Genomic DNA, 20645 nt, shown 5'->3' on the forward strand with positions numbered 1-20645 from the left:
TCCTACTTTCTCTTTGCTACAATTTCCTCTTCCTCAAATATCAGGCCTCCATTTCCTTTTTTCATGTCTTCTAACTTTCATTGTATCAGTTTATGTGTGAATAAAGTGTGAATAGTCTAATGTAACCTGAGTTTTAGATGATGGCTGGAGTGTTTTGATTCCAAAAATGTTGAAAAGATGTAACCTTAGCTTTTTATTTTCCTTTTGGTTCAGTAATGATGGAATTGTTCAATAAGGTCCATGTCCTTGGAACTGCTGAGCAAATGAAAATCCCATTGCTTTCCATTACACAAACATACAGTCAGGGCTTATCTGTCTGGGTATATGTAATCTGACTCATGTATTTACTTTCTCAATTAATGTTGCTATTTCTTATCTAACAAGAGACACCAGTTAGCATAATAGTCAAAATTTGGCAAAACTGGCCAACTGTGGCCTTGGGTCCACCACGATCTGCTGGCTGGGAAATTAGCTCTGTGGTCAGACCCAGAGGGTGGTAATTGATAGAAGTCAATTGTCATGGTGCCCTGAGACCAGTGGGGTCCCCCAAGGCTCTGTCCTTGGACCTGTATTGTTCAACATCTTCATTAATGATGTGGACATTGGAGTCAGAAGTGGACTGGCCAAGTTTGCCAATGACACCAAACTCTGGAGTAAAGCATCCACACCTGAGGACAGGAGGGTGATCCAGGCTGATCTTGACAGGCTCAGGAAATGGGCAGACAAGAACCTGATGATGTTTAACACGGAAAAATGCAAGGTTCTCCACCTTGGGAGGAAAAACCTGCAGCATCCTTATAGGCTCGGTAATGCTACACTGGCTAGCACTACGGAAGAAAGAGACTTGGGGGTCATCATTGACCACAAGATGAACGTGAGCCTTCAATGCAATGCTGCGGCTAGTAAAGCGGGCAAAATGCTGACTTGCATCAAGCAAATCCCAGGACGTCGTTCTTCCCTTGTACTCGGCCTTGGTGAGGCCACAGCTGAAGTACTGCATCCAGTTTTGGGCCCCACAATTCAGAAAGGATGTGGAGAAGCTTGAGAGAGTCCAGAGAAGACCCATGTGGATGATCAGAGGTCAGGAAAACAGACCTTACGATGACAGGCTGAGAGCTATGGGGCTCTTTAGCCTGAAAAAGCGCAGCCTCAGGGGTGATCTGATGGCCACCTATAAGTTTATCAGGTGACCACCAGTATCTGGGGGAACGTTTGTTCACCAGAGCACCCCAAGGGATGATGAGGTCGAACGGTTATAAACTACTGCAAGACAGTTTCAGGCTAGACATAAGGAAGAATTTCTTTACTGTCCGAGCCCCCAAGGTCTGGAATAGCCTGCCACTGGAGGTGGTTCAAGCACCTACATTGAACATCTTCAAGAGAAATTTGGATGCTTATCTTGCTGGGATCCTGTGACCCCATCTGACTTCCTGCCCCTTGGGCAGGGGGCTGGGCTTAATGATCTGAGGTCCCTTTCAGCCCTAATGTCTATGAAATCTGTGAAAAATAATAAAAAGTAAAATGTGTTTGAAACTTGAAAAATACATACGCGTTATTACAGCAGGATCAGTCTTTTATAATGAGCATAATTGTTGAGTATCTGGTATCTTATCAGAAATATCAACCAGTAGGGCTGTGCGAAATTTCACTGGCTTTTTTTTATTTGACACTGCTTCTTTTCATTTCAAGCTTGAAACAATGAAATTGAATTGAAACAAAGGGCTTTGAAACAGCCTTGAAACAAAATGAGGCTAGTCGAAACATTATGAAAGTTTTGAAACATTTTGAGTTTTGAAGCAGCCAGGCGGTGGGAGACAGGGGAGAACCAGGGTTGCGCTGCCAGCGGCTCTGCAGCCCCATGTGGCTCAGCCGGGAGTGCAGCCCTGGCTCTCTCAGCCTCCTGCAGCTGGGCTGCAGGAAGCCAATCACAGCGCAGGGGAAGGGAACTGAGCCTGGGCTCAGTTCCCCTCCCTAGCGCTGCGATTGGGCTGGGGAAGGCAACTCAGCTCGATCACTCAGTTCCCCTCCCCAGCCCTACTATCAGGCTGGGGAAGGCAACTCAGCCCAGCTGAGCTGAGTTCCCCTCCCCAGCGCTAGGATCGGTCTGGGGAAAGGAACTCAGCCAGCTGGGATGAGTTCCTTTCCCCAGTCTGATCGTAGCACTGGGGAGGGGAGCTGATCAATCGGGCTCAGTTCCCTTCCCCACCTCCCCGGTTCCAGGCAGCAGCACCCGGCTTCCCTCCCTCATCTGGCAGGCAGATCGGGGGCCTGCAGCCCTGGAAGGACTGGCACAGCCCCTGCAGACCTCCCAGGGTTGTGGGCCCCCATCTGCCTGCCAGATGGGAGAGACTGTTTCAAGCTTCCCCATTATAGTGTATGGGCAAAATGTCGAAACAGCATCACTGTTTTGATGAAACGGAACAGCAGTTTCCAATCGAAATGACATTCAAAATGAAACGCTGTTCCATCAAAACTCAAGTCAAAATGGAATGGTGGTGTTTCGCACCGCCCTATCAACCAGTACAATTCCAGTTGACTTAGAAAAATTAAATGTTAAATGTATACTTATTGTTAAATGTTAAATGTATACTTATTGTATAATAAGTATTCCAGTTGTAATGTAATTCCAGTTGACTTAGAAAAATTAAATGTATACTTTCAATAAATGGACTGACAGAGAAACACAATTCCTTTTGTGAGCTAGAACAAGGCTGTTTGAACTAACAAGACCTATATCTTTATAGCAATAGATTTGGACGAGTTAGGATGATGAGGGAAGCCGCTGCTTATGAAAGCTTATGGCATTTGTGATTTAGTTAGTCTGTAACGTGCAAATTTACTCTGCCTTCTACAATACACTACCACAGCCAGATACGCCCTAGGAAGGTATACTTAGAAATTAGTGAGATATGTAGGTACTTAGCATTTTTAAGGATTTCAACTATTTTACCATTAAGGACCGACAGTTACATATGAAGTCCAGGTTAATATTAGATAAGGCTTAATATTAGCCATGGGCAGAAATCAGTATTGACTGTTATATAGGTTTCATCAGCAAAATATCTTTCATTTAAATAATCATCATGGCATATATACCTGTATCAGTAGTGTATCTTTCAAGTATTACATATTGTTGTAAATGCTCAAGGAATAGCTACTTTTGTAGACAAATAGAGACTTTTGTTTTCCAGCATTAGCTCTTGAAGATGTTATCTCAGGTTGGCTTTTATTTTATCTCTAGCACAGTAATTCTTCAGTCTGTCATCTGTTCTGACAAGTGAGTTGATGTGGAGTTCTGAGAGATTTTTTTTTCCCCAAAAAAAGTTCTTCATTTTGCGGTTGTTCTAATTTGGTGACATTTTTTCTCATTGCAGACTGTTTTGTATTTCTTTAAGGCAAGTGAGGCATTTTAGTGGTTGTTTGTAATTTGTTTTGTTCAGTGGATTTCCTGTCATGCACAAACGTAAAATTTCCTTTACCACTGGTCCAGAACTTTTTTTCTCTTCTCTCCTGATCAGTTTTGTGCATCTGTGTTTACTTTGTGACCTGTGGCTAAGGCAAGCTTGCCCAACCAAAAATGGGCAGAATTAGGGTGGGTGCTTGACAAGGCTAATTTGCTGTGCTTTAAGATTTTTGCTTTTTTGTTCAACTGTTATATTCAAGATCAAAAGGCCAAAATGTATTTATATCTTATCTTCTTTAGCTTTCCTGAATAGGCTGTAGTATTTTTCTGAAAGGTTATGTAAGACTAATTAAAAAGTTCCAGGAACACACAGAAATCTAATATAGGTAGAGCTGAGGATCGATGTTCCACTAATAGTGATACTTCTAGAGTATATTAAGTAAAATGTGGTCTAAGTTGCTGGGGTATGGTAATTGGATAAATGGACATCATGCAGCAGCAGCCTAGTAAAGATTAATGAAAGACCTTGTTCTATCCCCCCCACAGCTGTAACCAACCTGCCAGTCAGAAGCAGGTTTTATAAAAGATTGCAGACCAGGTAGAATGAAGATGGCAGGTAAAGAGATTTAAGAGAAGCTGGTTAAGAGCAGCTACAGAAAGAGCAATGTGAGGGAAAGATGGTCAAGAGGGGAAGGTGGGAGCAGCAGGTCAGAATGGTACAGAGGGACAAGAAGAAATGAAACCCAGCTGCCTTATGCATGGTCCTGGGGTTGAAAACAAGAAGAAAGAGGGTGGTCCTGGTTTCCCTCCTGAAGGGAAAGTGATAATCCTGGAGGTAAAGGAGTTAAAGAGCAGGGAGCCCCAGACTGGGGAGAGGCCCAGAGCTGTGTACCCTACTTCCTGGAATTTGAGATGTGACTCTGATCTCTGCTACACCAAGAGGGGTGAGTATTGACATGATTCAGACCCAAAGGAGTCATGAGTGATAGGAGGACTGCTATTCAGACCTTGCTAGAAAGGGAGGTATTATGGTAGCTGATAGAGCCCTCAGGCAGGTACCAGTCCTGTATTCACAATAAAATATACAGAAGATGAATTACATATTTTCATAGAATCATAGAAGCCAGGTCGTAAAGGACCTTGTAGCTCTTCCAGTCTGACCCCCTGCCTGGGCAGGAAGAAAACTGGACTCAAATGACCCCAGCCAGGTAGGCATCAAGCCGCTTCTTAAAGACCCCCAGGGTAGGAACCAGCACCACTTCCCTTGGAAGTTGGTTCCAGATCCTAGCCACTTTAACTGTGAAGTAGTTCTTGTGGATGTCTAATCTAAACCTACTCTCCAACAACTTGTGACTGTTATTCCTTGTTATCCTGGGGGGTGCTAGGGGAAACAAGGTCTCCCCCAAACCCTTCTAGTCTCCCCTAGTGAGTTTGTAGACAGTCACCAGGTCCCCCCTCAGCCTTCTCTTGTGAAGGCTGAACAGGTTCAGGTCCTGTAACTTCTCGTTGTAGGGTCTGCCCTGCAGTCCCCGGATCATGCGGGTGGCCCTCCTCTGGACCCTCTCAATGTCCACATCCCTCTTGAAGTGGGGTGCCCAGAACTGGAGACAGTACTCCAGCTGTGGCCTGACCAGTGTCGCGTAGAGGGGGAGGATCACCTCCTTGGCCCTACTTGAGATGCACCTGTGGATGCACAATAGGGTCCGGTTAGCCCTGCCGACCGTGACCTCGCATTGTCGGCCCATGTTCATGTTGGAGTCAATGACTCCAAGATCCCTTTCTGCCTCTGTGCTCTCAAGAAGGGAGTTTTCCATCTTATAAGTGTGCTGCTGGTTACTACTGCCCAAGTGCAGCACCCTGCATTCGTCCCTATTGAAACGCATCCTGTTTTTGTTAGCCCAGCCCTGCAACCTATCCAGGTCTTTCTGCAGTCTTTCCCTCCCTGCTAACATGCCCACCTCACCCCAAATTTTGGTATCATCAGCAAATTTGAACAGGTTGTTTTTCACCCCGTCGTCCAAATCGCTGATAAAGAAATTGAACAGTGCGGGCCCAAGGACCGAGCCTTGGGGGACTCTGCTGCCCACTTCCCCCCAGGTCAAATATGACCCATCCAACACCACCCTCTGAGTACGACCCTTCAGCCAATTTGCAATCTATCTGACCGTGTAGGCATCGATGCCACAGTTGCCTAGTTTTTTAATGAGGATGGGGTGGGAGACAGTGTCAAAGGCCTTGCTGAAGTCCAGAAAGACTACATCCACGGCGACACCTGCATCCAATGCTTTTGTGACCTGATCGTAAAAGGCAATCAGGTTGGTCTGACATGACCTGCCCCTAATGAAACCTTGCTGGCTGCCCTTGAGCATCATCCCCAATGCCGGCCCATCACAGATGTGCTCCTTGATGATCTTCTCAAAGAGTTTCCCCAGGATTGAGGTAAGATTGACGGGCCTGTAGTTGCCCGGGTCCTCCCTCCTCCCTTTTTTAAAGATGGGGACCACATTGGCTATCTTCCAATCATCTGGCACCTGGTCTGAGCACCATGAGTGCTTGTAAAGCCGTGCCAAGGGCCCTGCAATAACCCCTGCTAGCTCCCTCAACACCCTGGGATGGAGAGCATCTGGACCTGCTGACTTGAACACGTCCAGCCCCTTCAGAAGTACTCTAACCCAGTCCTCCTCAACCTTAGGTCTTGAGGCGTTCCCCTCGAGTCCATCTTGAATCATGATGGGGGAGTCCCGGTCCCTGCACAAGAAAACGGAGGTGAAGAATTTGTTAAAGAGGTCTACCTTCTCCTCTGGCGCGACTACCAGATTGCCCAGCATATCTTGCAGGGGCCCCACATTTCCCGGCGCCTTCTTCATCCTCCCTATATATTTGAAAAAGGACTTTTTATTATCTTTGATCTTGGACGCTAGTCCTAGCTCTATGTCCACCTTAGCTTTCCTAACAGCCCCTCTACAGACCCGAGCAGTGGAGGTATACTCCTCTTTGGAGATCGCCCCCCCCTCTTCCACCGGGTGTACACCGCCTTTTTGGCAACAAAACATTCCCAGACATCCTTGGTGAGCCAGGGAGGCTTTTGGGCACTCTTGCCCCCGTTGCTTCTTGTTGAGATCGTCACCCCTTGGGCCCTGAGTATCGTCTCCTTAAGGAACGACCATTCATCTTGGGCACTGAGTTCCCCTGCCCTCAAGAACCCCAGTGCCTCTCCCACCAATCTCCTCAACTCTTTGAAGTTGGCCCTCTTGAAGTCTAGGGTTACCGCCTTGCTGCAGGCCCTTGTCACCCTGCGCTGGATGATGAATTCCAGCAAGCGATGATTGCTATCACCCAGGTGGTCAAGGACCTGGCGCCCCCTTACCAGATCATCGCCTGTGGCCAGGACCAGGTTCAACAGGGCATTTCCTCTGGTGGGACTGTGCACCTCCTGGGTTAAGTGGAGGTCCTGTATCTCAGCCAGGAACCTCCTGGAACGGTCCGACCTGGCTGACTGCTCCTCCCAGCAGATGTTCGGGTAATTTAGATCACCCATGACAACTACATCCCTTGCCTTAAGTGCCTCTGCAAGCTGGCCTGAAAATTCCCAGTCCAGCTCCTCCCCTTGGTTTGGGGGGTCTGTAGTAGACCTCCACCGTTAAATCCCTCTCCCCACAACCCCCCTTGTATTTTTAGTAACACAATCTTACCCTGAGTGTTATTTCATCTGCAGTGAAATTTCTCTGCACCATCTTTTGTCTATAGGTAGTTTTAATTAAGTTTTGACTTAAGAATCTTAAATCCAGGCCCTGATTTGTCTCCTTCAAGAGTAAAAAATCAAAAGCAATGCATTGCATGATATAACTGTAATACCAACCAAACACTGAACCAACAGTCTCTCTGAAGGAGATCATGAAGTTGGATGTCTGGTATCCCCATGAAGGAGCTGAAGGGAAACTTGCTCACTCTATGGTTTGTTTTCATGTGTGGAAGATGTCTGTGGCACAGGGCTTCTTGAAAGTTAGGGTAGGTTTTAGAGGCAAACACTGAGTCTAGAAAAAGTGGTCTTGATATGAAATGTGCTGGGTGTGTCTACACATGCTATTACCATGCAGCAATAAACTTCAGTGCGTTTTGTGCCGGAGCTTTTGCTCCTGGGCATGCCATTTGAACATGTGCCCAGGACCACGCACGTTGAGCCAGGTCAGAGCAGCCCCACCTGCCAGTGGGGCCAGGGGATCAGCCTGCCAGCCTGGGGCTGCTCTTGGTGTCCTGTGAGATCAGGCCAGCGCTCAGGATCTCAACATCACACTGTTAGACAGGAGGGCATGGTGTACAATTGCACACGCACACACTCAAAAATCAATTAGGCGTGTACACACACTAGGCGCATACACCCACACCAGGTGTGCGTGTGCGCGTGCGCGCGCACACACCCACGCGCACACACACACACTACGAACTCAGGCACATACACATTCAAAATTACCAGTCTAGGCACATGCACACCTATCACCAATTCAAAGACCTACACACTATACACACCAAAAGTTAGACAAAAAAATCAATTGTCAATACCCACATACCCAATACACATACATGGATCACTAATTCATATATCACACACACAATGATGTGTATGTATGTATGTATGTGTGTGTGTGTGTATATGTATATGTGTGTGTGTGTGTATTCACCAGTTCACACATATACCACCCACCTACACATACACACAGGCGATGTGGGATGTATGTGTGTGCTTGGGGTACTTGGGATGCCTGGGGGAAGGTTAAGGTGAGAGAGAAAGTGTAAGGAGTAAAAGAAGGAGTGAAAGTTGCTGGAACCAGGATTAGAACCAGTAGACTAGAGAGAAATTGACTGAGGAAATGAGGCTTGGGGTTATTTAAGGTCAAGTGGCCCCAGGGTTACTCGAGGTCACTGGTGCAAGGGGAAAAGGCTGGTGGCAAGGAGGAGACAGCCAGGAAAGAGAGAGAGGCAGACAGCTGGGAGCTTGGGGCTGGAAACTGAGGCAGACAACTGGGAGATCAGGGGGCAGATAAGTGGTGGCAAGGAGAAAACAGTCAGGAAACAGACAAAAACCCAACTTGGGGTTTCAAAATAACAGTTTTATTAAACAGACAACACACTACACAGCCCCATGAAGTTATTGGTTCACACACACACACACACACACACACACACACACACACACACACACGCTCACAATGGCAGTAGGAGAAAGAGACTCAGTGGAAGGGTTGGAGTCCAGGTAGGGAAGAGAACAGAGTCCAAGTCCTTGGTTGAAGAGACAGTGGGGGTGACAGCTACCTATCCAGGCTGGAAAGGGGTCTTTGTCTAGCAGGTGTTGTCCAGAGTGGGGCCACCGGCAGGGCCTCTGGGTGGATAGGTGGTGTGGCATGGTGCTGGTCCAGATGGAGAGGGCGTCCCCCTGGGTCTGTTTTCACTACCCCTTTTTATGGGGCAGACTACCTATGACCCTAGTGGCAGGGGCATGCCCAGGCAAGAGTCAGCCCCTGGTGTACTGAGCATGTGCACTCCTAGGTAAGGACATGCAGTTCCAGGTGTCTGTGATGGTGGGTTGACTGATTTCTGCAGCAGTCTTTGTCTTCCAGATCTTGAGCCAGGGAGGGTCAATGCAGGGTGATGGTTGGGTCGTCGAGTTGATGGTTCAGTCATTCAGAGGGAGCTGTTTTTAGAACTCCTGTCATTGTCTCTCAAGCACCCTCATTCATCCCCATTCATTCAGGAACCAAATTACATAGGAGGGGTAGGTATGAGTCACACAGTTACAACAGAGTTACAATAGGGTATGCCTGAGCAGGGGACACAAGATGGAGACTTGACAAACAAAATGGAAACTTGACATGACTTATGCTAACTTACATATGTGGGCCTAAATCATACGGTATCAGTAAAACAGTAATATAGAACAGTAAAAATTAATATAAACATAATTATACAAAATACAACAGTGGATATCCATAACAGGGCACTTATTTGAAAAGGAGAAAAAATGAATAAAACAAAAACAACTTGCTACTAAAATAAAATGCTAAAGCTTATCCTATGTCTTAACTCACTTATACTTATCTATAGGGAATAGAGAGGGAGAGAAAAAGTCTGAAATGGTCAGGGGAAGGGGAGGGAATGTATTTTTAAATTAAAAAAACAAAAACCGGAGGTTTTGCTACACTCTTACCTGGCTCAGTCCACTGTGGAGGGGCTGGCTGGGGTATGAGGGTGCTCTAGGGCAGAGCTAGCCAACTGTCAGCCCCCACAGTGAAGCACCCTCATGCCCCAGCCAGCTGGGTCAGCATCTACATATGCACTGCTGGACACAAAAAAACTCTGCAGCAGAGTCGTACTTGTAAATACAAGTACTATGCTGCTTTGGAGTTAACTTGTTTCCTGTAGCCTAATCGGGCCACACATACAGACATGAGACATTTACTGTGGAACTAATTAGTCTACTCTGCAGTAAACGTCTTGTGTAGACGCTCCCACCTTCTTGGTGCTAGAGAGAGGTTGGCTATTAGAACAGGTATGCATTAAGGTGTCAGACTTGGCAATACCTTGAAGTTCTTGATGTGAGTCTGTATTGAGGACGCACAGAGTTTGGATTATAGAGAATTCGAGAGTTGTGTTGGTGTAAATAAGAAAGACCAGGTTGATTAGTTGTACTAGCCTTTTCCAGACTGGGTTTTCTTACCATGTGCATTCATTCTCCTGTCCCTTGAATTTTGAGTATTCTTACAAGTTGCACTGTATTAGATTGTATTGTTCCCATGGTTTATGATTTTTTCCTTGTTATTTATTAGGTCCAGCAATGCAGTACTTTAGTTTCTACTTTTCCTGCCTTCCTGTGGCACATCAAATTTTAGTTGTGCTAGTGCTCCTTACAGTACTGAGAAACCTTGTGGGTGCTTGGCTAGTAGGTCTTGCTCATACACTCCAGGTCAAGGAGATCACCAGATTTGGGGGTCAAGAAAGAATTTTCCCCCCCAAGCTAGGTTGCCAAAAACTGTTGGAACTTTTTGCCTTTTTGTCAGCATGGGGTGAAGTCCACTTTCTATGGATCATTTGGGCCTGTTTTACCAAGCTAATTCCTGGATATAATTTTAGTGGTGTCCTCCTCTCTCTTACTGCATTTCTTTTTCTCTAAAGATCTTAAGTTGTTGCGGAGTGCGGTGTTGGTACTGGATTTGGATCCAGCCCCTATACCTTTGTTCTAGGCGAACACAACCCTCAAACTGACCACAACACCTGCCAGTTGATAATAGGCGAGTTTATTGATACAGAGTAATAACAGAAAAACAACAATACAAATCGATTTGTAATCAACAAAGCAACAATCAAGTGATTCTATATCTACCAATCTCAGGGCTGTCATCAGAGTCAAAATGCATCTGGTTAGGATGCAGGCTCCACTCTGAGACTCTTTCTCTTAGGTGTCAGCAGTCTGGAGGCAGGATGCCGAGGTTCACAGCCCTGCTCCAGTGGAGTGATGAGACGGGCTGCTGGTATGCCTTTGGTCCATGGTGGCCTCGGGGAGGGACCCTTTGTTAATCTTAAATCTCTGCTTTTGTATTCTTCCCCCTTGATGACTTCTGATGACTTCATCCGTGGCGGTCTCTGGTTGGCTGTCTCTCTGTAGTCACAAGTCCACGTAGTCTTCTGGGCCTTCTCATAATTTGGTCTGTTCCTCCAAAACCGGGACTCATCCCCCCTGCTGCTCTGGGGTTTTGTAGCTGGTGTCACTTATCTCATATTATGGGACAGTATGGAATATACTTCCTCAGTTCCCAGGCTTTGTTGCGTTAGACAACCTGGCTGCCTTGAAGGCTGTGATCTCATGTTATGGCATGCTCCCCTCAATTCTCAGGCTGTGTCCATCCGTTGGCCTTGTGCTAGACAGCCAGTCTGCTTTCAGGGCCATGAGAAGCTGTGTGTGTGCCTCCCAAGCTCTTTAGAAATCCATTTAACCCCTGCTGCCCATATTGAACCCTTATAATGTATATATCTATACCTATAAGCCAATTCCCCTTCAAAAACAGACCTTTAAATGCTGTTTCTAAGCCAACATGCAGGAGGGGCTGGAGCGGAGGTTGTTGTGGATCTTTCTGGAAGCAAGTTTTCAGGGAAGGAGGGGGACATGTTTGAAGTGATTAATTTATGGTGAGAAGAAAATGTGAACAAGCATATTTTAAAAATAGATTTGTATTTATATCTTAGTGAGATTTCAACTGGGATTTTGTTGGGAAGATCTAATTGAAGGCAGAAAAAGCATGTTTGCTTCATCAACTGAAGAAATAAAGGAAGACAGAAAACATGCAGTAGCTGTGCCAAAAGAGTCAGAAACCATAACAAAGGTTTGTTTTAGACTAATGATGAAGTTGCTACACAAAGAAAAGTTATGTACCATTAACTGGAATTCTTTGAGAGAAGCCTAAGTGTATCCCTTCACAGGGGAACAATTTTATCTCGCCCCTTTTCTGCTTGTGGCTACAAAACACTGTGGTGTCAGTGGTATCTGTCATAGCCTGGATGCAGTGCCCCACCCTGTGGTGCATTAAGTACTGCCCTGAGCTCAGGGCACTAATATGTATCTTCACCTCCTCACAACACACAGACCTTATGCTTAAAGGTAGTTTTGTTTGTTTCCTCCAGCCTAGCAGAAAGGCATCTGCTATCATTGTCAATGATGGTAGAGGGGAAAAAGAAACCCTGCTGATGTTGGCAACCTTCATATCCATGGAACATATTCTTGATGACATTCTGCCACCTGATGAGCAGAACTGCCCTTGACTAGACAACTGTCTCAATAAAACTATGATGTTCTTTCGTATGTGGACTGCTACCACTGGGAATACTTTGGAAAAACCCATCATGGTCATAGAGACCAAAAAGAAGGACTCTGTAATGGTAGTGGTCCTAACTTACCATAAATTGAAATTATTTTCTGTGTAAGGGCGTGATGGCTGTGTAAAATTAGGCAACTCAAAGTCAAGAGGTATGAACCGTTTCCTCTGTTCCAGGAAAGGAGTTATGGTGGTCCAGGTAGCCATTTTGAACTTGAACCTGAGCTTGTACACGAAAGTGTTGAGCTTTCTGAAGCAAACAGGGGTATTCTTCTCCTTTCTTGTTTGTGACCAGGAAGTGGCTCCTGTGATAACTTCCTTGTCAGTGTTATAGGAATATCCTCTATGCCCACAAATAGGGGAGGAAGGAAATCTCATGTTAAAGCAAAATCTCATGAGAAGGGTCTGTAAAAATGAGTGGGCATGGAGGTTTGGGAGTGGTGTTGTGCTGTACAGGATAATGTACAGCACAATGTTGTGCTGGGATAATGACTAAAACTTGGAATGGATGGCCTGTCTCGACCGTCTCTCAAACGGCTTTTCCTGTTGACTAGAAATGGACGCTTCCTCTTATAGTAACATTGGTGATTTCATAGTGGCAGTAGTGAAATATTTATTAGATGATGTAAAATGAAATGCAGAACAGAAGCTGGGTTTTGAAGTGTCTCTGACTGAGTATAGCTTTTATCTGTTTCTTCTCTGGAGCACATATGTATACCCCTAGAGAGCAGTGGATAACACTGAAATCCTAGAGAGTGTTCAGAGCCCAGTATGTCTTAGAAACCGAAGAGTTGTAATTTGAATCCAGGAAGACTTTCTTATGAAAAAATCACTGTTGCTGTTGCTTGATATGTACACTTCTTGGCCTCTTGTAGGCTAAGATCTGTGTAGGACAACTTATAGGAAGATTTTGGTAGTCATATGTTTCTCCACAAGGAGTGCAGTAAAGGGTTTCTTAGAAAACAAATCAATTTGTAAGTGAAGCATGCTTAGTATTCATAAATCCTAAAAGCATAGTATGCCAGGAGTGCCTGATGGTTGGCCACCTGGAACTGTAGACTGGCAAAGGAAATACTACCAAGCATGTCGTGTCTCACAAGATCCTTATTTTTGGGATGCAGTGGGAGAAGGCATATGATATATATAAGTCCAAACTCTGGAAGAGACTGATAAACTTTGTCAGTCTTTGCAGTTGAGGCAGAAATGGCTGCCTTCCATCAAATAATCCTGGATAGCTATGAAAGGGGTGATGTTGCTAGATGCAGATTGACGCAAAGTGTCCACCAGCCTATGTGAGGGTTCATCAACCTCTGTAAGAATTGAGAGAGTTTGAGCCACTCACCTTACAATATTCTGGAAGCCTCCGCAGTGCCTAAGGGGGAGGAGAGATGACTGCTTCCTCAGGAAAGGAGAAAAGCATTATGAAGATTTATGCCCCGATCTTCTCTGGGGCCATGAGAGTCTGCAATGCTGAGGCAGATGTTTGAAGTTTTGGGTGGTAGAACTTGGTAATGTTTCTTAAATGTGGGGCCATGTGCTAAATAGCTACATATTCATTGAAAATTAGGGTTGGAAGGGACCTCAGGAGGTAATTTAGTCCAACCCCCTGCTCAAAGCAGGACCATCCCCAACTAAATCATTCCATCCAGGGCTTTGGTGAGCTGGGCTTTAAAAACCTCCAAGGATGGAGATTCCACCACCTCTCTAGGTAACGTGTTCTAGTGCTTCACCACCATCCTAATGGGAGAGATTTCTTAATATCCAACCTAAATTTCACCTTGTTGCAACTTGAGACCGTTGATCCTTGTTCTGTCATCTGCCACATAAGGAGGGGTCCTTGCAGCTTCTTACCTGCGCCAAGAGACATGAGGTAATGATCTAGAAGTTCAGTGTTGTTGGGTGCAGTGGTTGTTGTGTAAGGGAGCAAATGTCTAAGGGCATCTGGAACAACAATCTTTGTCAGTTGAGGAGTTGGATGAGGAGACCTCAACTGCTGGTCCTATTGGACAAGAAACTAAACATGGTTGCCACTATTTGCTGCTAGGTACCCAAGGCTGATCTCATGGTTCTTGAGATCAGTGTTAGCAGGACTACCAAAAATATTGAGGACTTGCTGAGGTCAATGAAACAAAGTGGCACTTTAGAAACAGGGCACAGGATGGAGTGGAAAGAGGCTGCTGAAGTGCACCATACCTCAGAGGTAGCCCCTGTCCTTTAGTGCCAGGACAAAAAATGATGCCAGAGCATTGGCTGTAATGGCTCAATCCTTTATGCTCCATAGGAATTGAAGAGGTGGAGTCTATAGAACTGATGTCACATTTCTGAGTCTCATCATGAGCCTCATGAAGCTACAAAGTATTACATCTAGACAGGTGAGGGAAGGTCAAAGATTACCTCTTAGATTAATTCTGAAAGTGGGAATCTTGCCTTGGAGAAGATTCAGTAGATCTCACAAGGCTTGACCTGACTAGAGAACTTCTCTGGAATGGAATAAGAGGATTGGCTTGAGAAGGAGCTTGCATTCACAGCTGAGCCTTGCACTTGTATCTGAGGTCAAACCCATAGATTCTCCCAGGAGGCACATCTGGAATCTGGCTTCATGGTCCTGAGAAGCTGTTTTACTTTTAGCTACATTGAAGCTTATTGGCCAGAATTTGCATCTCCTAGTAAAACCACCCTAGAAACCAGTAAACTTTAAGTTTTCATTTTGATTTCCAAAGATTTTGATCAATATTGTTATTGGTGACACATAGGGAGGGCGTGTGCATCCCTGAGATTGGTGGTGCACCCCCTGAGAGAAGCGCTGCCAGCAGCACCTGCAGGCAGTCACCACTCACCACCCCCTCCCCTCACCGCCGACACTGCTGGCAGCATCTGTGGGCAGTCGCCAATCGCCACTGCCAGTGGCATCTGCGGGTGGTCACTGACCACCGGTCAGCACTCGGCCTCCACCCCCCCCACTGACACTGCTGTGGCTGCCTGCGGGAGCTTGCCACTGCCACGCCCCTGCTGCTGCTGCAGGCGGTCGCCATGCCCCTCCAGCCTCTGGGGGGCCAAAGATCCTTGCTCACTGGCAGTTGTGGATAGCTAGATACGCGAGTCAGATACCTATGAAAGAAGTGGAATGTGTCAACAGAATGCCGGATGTTGCATTCAGCTCTATCATCCTCCAAGGGTGGATAGTGGAAGGCACTTTTTACAGTTCATCTAATAAAAAATGTGCTTTTTAAAAACCAGTTCATTTATGACACATGTCCTGACATGTTGTTTCATTTATGGAGACCCTGACTAAATGTCGGCATAGGACCAGATTAAATGTTCTGAAGTTGCTCTAATTTTAACCAGAACTACTTTGGTGAAATCACTAGAGATGTTCTGGATTTATATTAGTCTAAGAGATCAAAATCCAGCCCTAGCACTGCAATCAAATTACTAAGGAATGATACATTTTTCTCTGTAACTAATAGGTTCATTCTCTGTTAAATGACAACTTCACGTAAAATCATAAGTAGAATGACAATAGTTTCCTACCATCTGTAAAAGGACTTCCATAAAGAGTAATAGTTTATACATTAGAAAACATTTTAATTATTTTTTTTTTTGCCACCCAAATGTAAGTCACTAATCCTAGTTGCCGTTTTAATTCTACATGTTTGTCAGCTCTAAGCACTCCTGAAAAGAACTGTTTTCCTGTTTGGTCAGAAAACTCTATTCTGCTGTCATTTATGTGGCAGTATTTATGTGCAACTTTTCCAATCTCTACTAGATCCTTTAATAAAGCAGTATGATAAGATTAATTCCAGCCATTTGATTAAAATAGATTTTTTTCCTCCCTGTATTTAGACATATATTTTTTCCTGAAATGACTTCCCCTTCTCAGTATTCTCCAATCCTACTGCAAGAATCTGACTTTTCACCACTGCAGGCTATGGAATTATTTTTGCTTTATTGTATTGATTTTTTTTAAAACAAAAATTTAAAAAATTAAAATCTAAAAATACTGTTGTTATTGATAGAGGATTTTAGTGGAAGAAGAGAGTGAATGGAAAGTACTGAACATCTTACAAATATAGCAAGTAATATTTCAGTCCCCAGCATCAAACCATGTCATGTCTTGGAAAATAACTGTTTTCCTGCTCGGTACTATGCCAGGTTTGTAATTTGTTTTAATAGCTTTATATTTGGAATACAGAATTAAAGGACATTGTCAACTTAAATTTGGCACAAAATTAAATAAATTTCCCACAATTAAAAAAAAAATCAGTAAAAGCAGATGGTTTTAAGCAAATAAACATTTATTTGCAGTTTCTGAAGCACTCACATAAGCAGCCTAAAAGTAAAAGTGATTTTTAAAACAACCAACCAACCTAACTTCACTGTCAAAACTGAAAAAATTCTTAAAATGTGTGTTGGTGTATGGATGTGTGTGGGTATGCTCTCACACACACAAATCATTTCAAGTAAACTGGATTTTTCTTATCCAATTTTAATTATGGAACTACAAGTTGATCACCATGTCACTAACTTGTTCACACAAGGTGAAATATCCCCTTACTTTTAATTTATCCCTGCAGTGTTAACATGATATACTCAGCTTGAAACCTAGTTAAAGGATGAAAGCGGTTTCTTGTATCATTCTTAGCCCCACTACCACTTTTTTGTGCTTGTATGTTTTCCTGTGTTTAATGTTTCTCTTCTCTGCTGTGTGGAGCTTTCCCACAACAAACAGCAGAAATTAATTAACAAGAACCCTGATTCTGGTTATGCAAACATTTATGTATGTTTGCCATCCTGTGGAAGTACTTTAATGGTAGTGTATAAATTTATTCACTTCAGTGCCTGTAGGAGCAGGGCTTAATTGATTGTACAGTGGAAACCACAGTTATCGACACAGTCTGTCAAATGCAGGGAATGAACAACTGAACACATGAAGAAATATATATTTCGTTTTAGGAGTATTATATGTAATTTGGAAGAAAAGACTAGCATAATTTTTCCTTTAAATCATCAGTTTGAAGCCATGTATCCAGGTTATTCCTTCCTTTTTGCCATCATGCTCCAATCATTTTTATTCCTTTCTCTCTCTCACATACATATCCATCTATTGGCCTTTGTAAGTTTAAATGTCTTGCCTCTATTAGAATTGACTTGAGCATGATTCTTATGTACCATAATAAGCATTAATGGTGATGGGTACTTGCACTGAGCACTTTCACTACAAAATGTATGTGTATGTAACATGCATATTTGCAAATAACATGCATATTTATTTTAAATTTATCAAGTATAACATGTTGAACTGTTTGAGTTGGCTGGAATTAACTGTTAGCTGGTCATATAAATACGAAAAAAGGGCTTGATCTTGCTCCCATTAAAGAGGTATACAATCTTTTGTAATACTGAGAAGAAACACGGGTGCATTCCCACATTTCACTACGACAATTTCCCCTAGTATCCTATAGGAACAATGGCTGGTTTTATCAGTATGGAACATATTAACATTTTTTATGGTCCATACTTTTCCCTCTCTTATGGGATATTTAGTAACATTCGTATGCAGAAATTCCTGTCTTAACTGCAAATAAATATGATTATGATAATATAGCAAATTAGTTCTCTAATAATATACTTATTATTAACTTATCTAACCTACATTTTCTCTCCGTTCCTTACAGTCCTGTTATTTTGGACCAGGTCCACATTTTCGTCGTGTTCTCTTCAGACTCGGTGGTCAAAGTCCTCTGATATCGTATTATCTTAAGATGCATGAAATCACTAACGTATCAAATTCTTTGACATATAAGATGAAGCGCACTGAAATTTACAAACTACCATATCCTTTTGAGCTGTAATCTGAGCTTTGCTTATAAACTGTTCTTCTAAACATTTAACTAAAATAGTCTTATCCAGCCAAAGAAAATCTCACCCATCCATCTTGTTTTTCTTTTTCCATTACGATTAGGATAGTTGGACAGTTTTCTGTTCTCTAGACTGAGACAGACCACAGTAATGTAGAATATCTCAGCAAGGGGTTAGACCAAAACAGAAAAGTTTTGCTATACAGAATAAAGATGTTACCCTGTAACATATGATTTAGAATGACTAAGTGAAGCTGAGCCTTATCTTAGTAAAATTGCTTTTATCTCCTAAATGTGCATATCGGCAAAGTCTGAACCAGAAATAAAGATCCAAAATTTAGTGAAACTTATGTTTATAGTTGCCTTCAAGCTTCACAGATTTGGTTGGTTGGTTTGTTTGTTTGTTTGCTTGTTTTAAACCTGAATTAGTCCACCAGCTCTAATCCCCTCCACATTTTAAGGAAGTTCAGATTCAGATGTGAACCTTAGGAGAGTGCATCTATTGTGGGCTAACTACAGTTATACGCTTAGCTTTTGTTTTCACATTTAAATTAATAGAAAATGAGGTTGTTTCTTGTTCTCTCTCGTATGTTGTTTCCAGTTAGGTTTGGGGTTTTGGTTTTTTTGGGGGGTTGGGGGAGGGGGTTGTAGATTTAATATTTCTCAGTAAAGATTTCAAGTTCCCTTGAGTTTTCTGCTAGTAGTTCTGATCTCCTTTATGAAAAAAAGTTTGCATTACATACATTAGAGAGAGACTTCTCTACTATTATCTGACAGCTTATTTGAGTCTCGGTAAGCTACTTAAATGCATCTCTGTTTAGTTTGTGTAGATTAGATTTTTATTGTAGGATTTAGGTTTATAACTTATGTTCACACTGATCATTCAAATTTAATTGAAACCACATAGCTGGAGGCATTAAGGCACGCATAAGATGTTATGGATCTGATTCTTCTCAAATATAAAATTTATACTAGTGTAACTCTGACACCAGTTTAAATTCAAATGACTACTGTAACTTGTGAAATCTGCAAGAAATGTAGCAGACTGGAAGACTTGCTTATGTTCTTTTCCACCTAACAGTTTTTTTTATCTTATTATAAGTAAAAGGCAAGGATTTTGGTCAGTGACATCTTTCATTGGATCAACTGCATGACTGGGATAAAGTTAGCCAAGCTTTTGAATGCTATGCATTCTTCATCAGGCTTCTCTTTTATGATAATCTTCAAGGTTCTCTCTTTTATTATGCTTTAAAAAAATTAGTAAAGAAAATTTAACTGACTAATTGGATTAAGTAGAAAATTTCAGGCTGCTAATACAATCTAGTCAGAGTTTTCTTTAGGTTCTAAGGAGTTTCCCTACTTAGAGTGGGGAAACATCTGCTCTTCTGTGGACCTTGTATGCGATAGAAGGGCTTTCTGCACCCCTCTCCTTTTCTGTTCCCATGCTGGACAGCCAGAGTTTGTCTTCCTAACTAGTAAGAATGTAGGAGCAAATTAAGCACCATAAACTATTATTACATCAGCTTTTGTTGATATTTTTGTGGTAATTCACCATAAGAAGAATCTTGTTTTTTGGGGTGTTTTTTTAAGATTCTGATTTTTCTTCCTCAAGTCTTAATTCATGGCTTGCAGAAAGGGACTGGAGTAAAATCTAAAAGTTGGAAACATGAAAGAAAAAAAGAAGCAGGATGTTCATTTTTTTTCCATTGGCTGATGAACAACCCAAAAACATTTTTTTAAATGGATGGTCTTTCGTTCCTTAATATAATGAGTATAAAGCAGTTAATGAAGGCATGTTTTAAAAAGTCTAGAAGAACTCTGCAGCAGACAAATACCTAACTGTCAATGCAGCAGCCTGAACATATGCATCCTGGAACCACATTTTTTAAAAGGCATTCATGTGCAAAATTTCAGCTACAGACTTGAAGCATCTATAGAATCTCTCTGGCTCTTTTCATTGATGGCATATTTCAAAGGAACAATTTAAAAGAAAAATCTTCTGCAAATCTTCCTATTGCCAAGAGGAGATGATTTTGCAGCTATAAAAAAAAGTTCAAAATTTTGCCCTTCTTACTAAATTTTTCCTGGAAATAGATCTGCAAAGTACACATGTCAATTCTGGAAATGCTAGAACCATAAAAGCTTGTCCAGTAGTCAACATTTTCAAAGATAAATAAAACCATCAGGCAATAAATGTGTACTAATTTTATTTAGGAAACAGAAGACCACATATACCAAAGGAAAAAAGCATCTCATTAGTGAAGCTAAAGCAGACTGTAGAGATTTAGTTTGTTAAATTAAACCCTTAGGCTTGCTTAGAAAAGGTCTCCTTCCCTACCACTTTGTTAGTGGTGGAACAGAAATGAGTGTAAAATGTCCCTTTATTGAGAGCACTGCACTGACTCTGAACAGGATTTGCTTGTTTTAAGTTTGCAACCAGAGTAGGAAGGAAAAAAAGATCTGGAAAACTGAATTGTGTGAGACTTATTTAGTACTAACAACATGTAAACTACATAAAACTAC

The 20645-nt window shown here is 42.9% G+C and overlaps 1 protein-coding gene across 1 annotated transcript in view; it reads left to right on the top strand.

Moving 5' to 3' along the window:
* Positions 1 to 18731, top strand: part of FAM227B (family with sequence similarity 227 member B) — a 167792-nt gene extending 149061 nt beyond the window's left edge. The window contains exons 8-9 of the mRNA XM_019477754.2: positions 11639 to 11775; positions 17940 to 18731. Of these exons, the coding sequence (XP_019333299.1) occupies positions 11639 to 11775; positions 17940 to 18116 (314 nt within the window). The 3' untranslated portion in view covers positions 18117 to 18731. The remainder of the gene's footprint in view (positions 1 to 11638; positions 11776 to 17939) is intronic.
* Positions 18732 to 20645: the final 1914 nt, after the last annotated feature.

The sequence above is a fragment of the Alligator mississippiensis genome, chromosome 11 (assembly GCF_030867095.1).
Source record: "Alligator mississippiensis isolate rAllMis1 chromosome 11, rAllMis1, whole genome shotgun sequence".
Lineage (NCBI taxonomy): Eukaryota > Metazoa > Chordata > Crocodylia > Alligatoridae > Alligator > Alligator mississippiensis.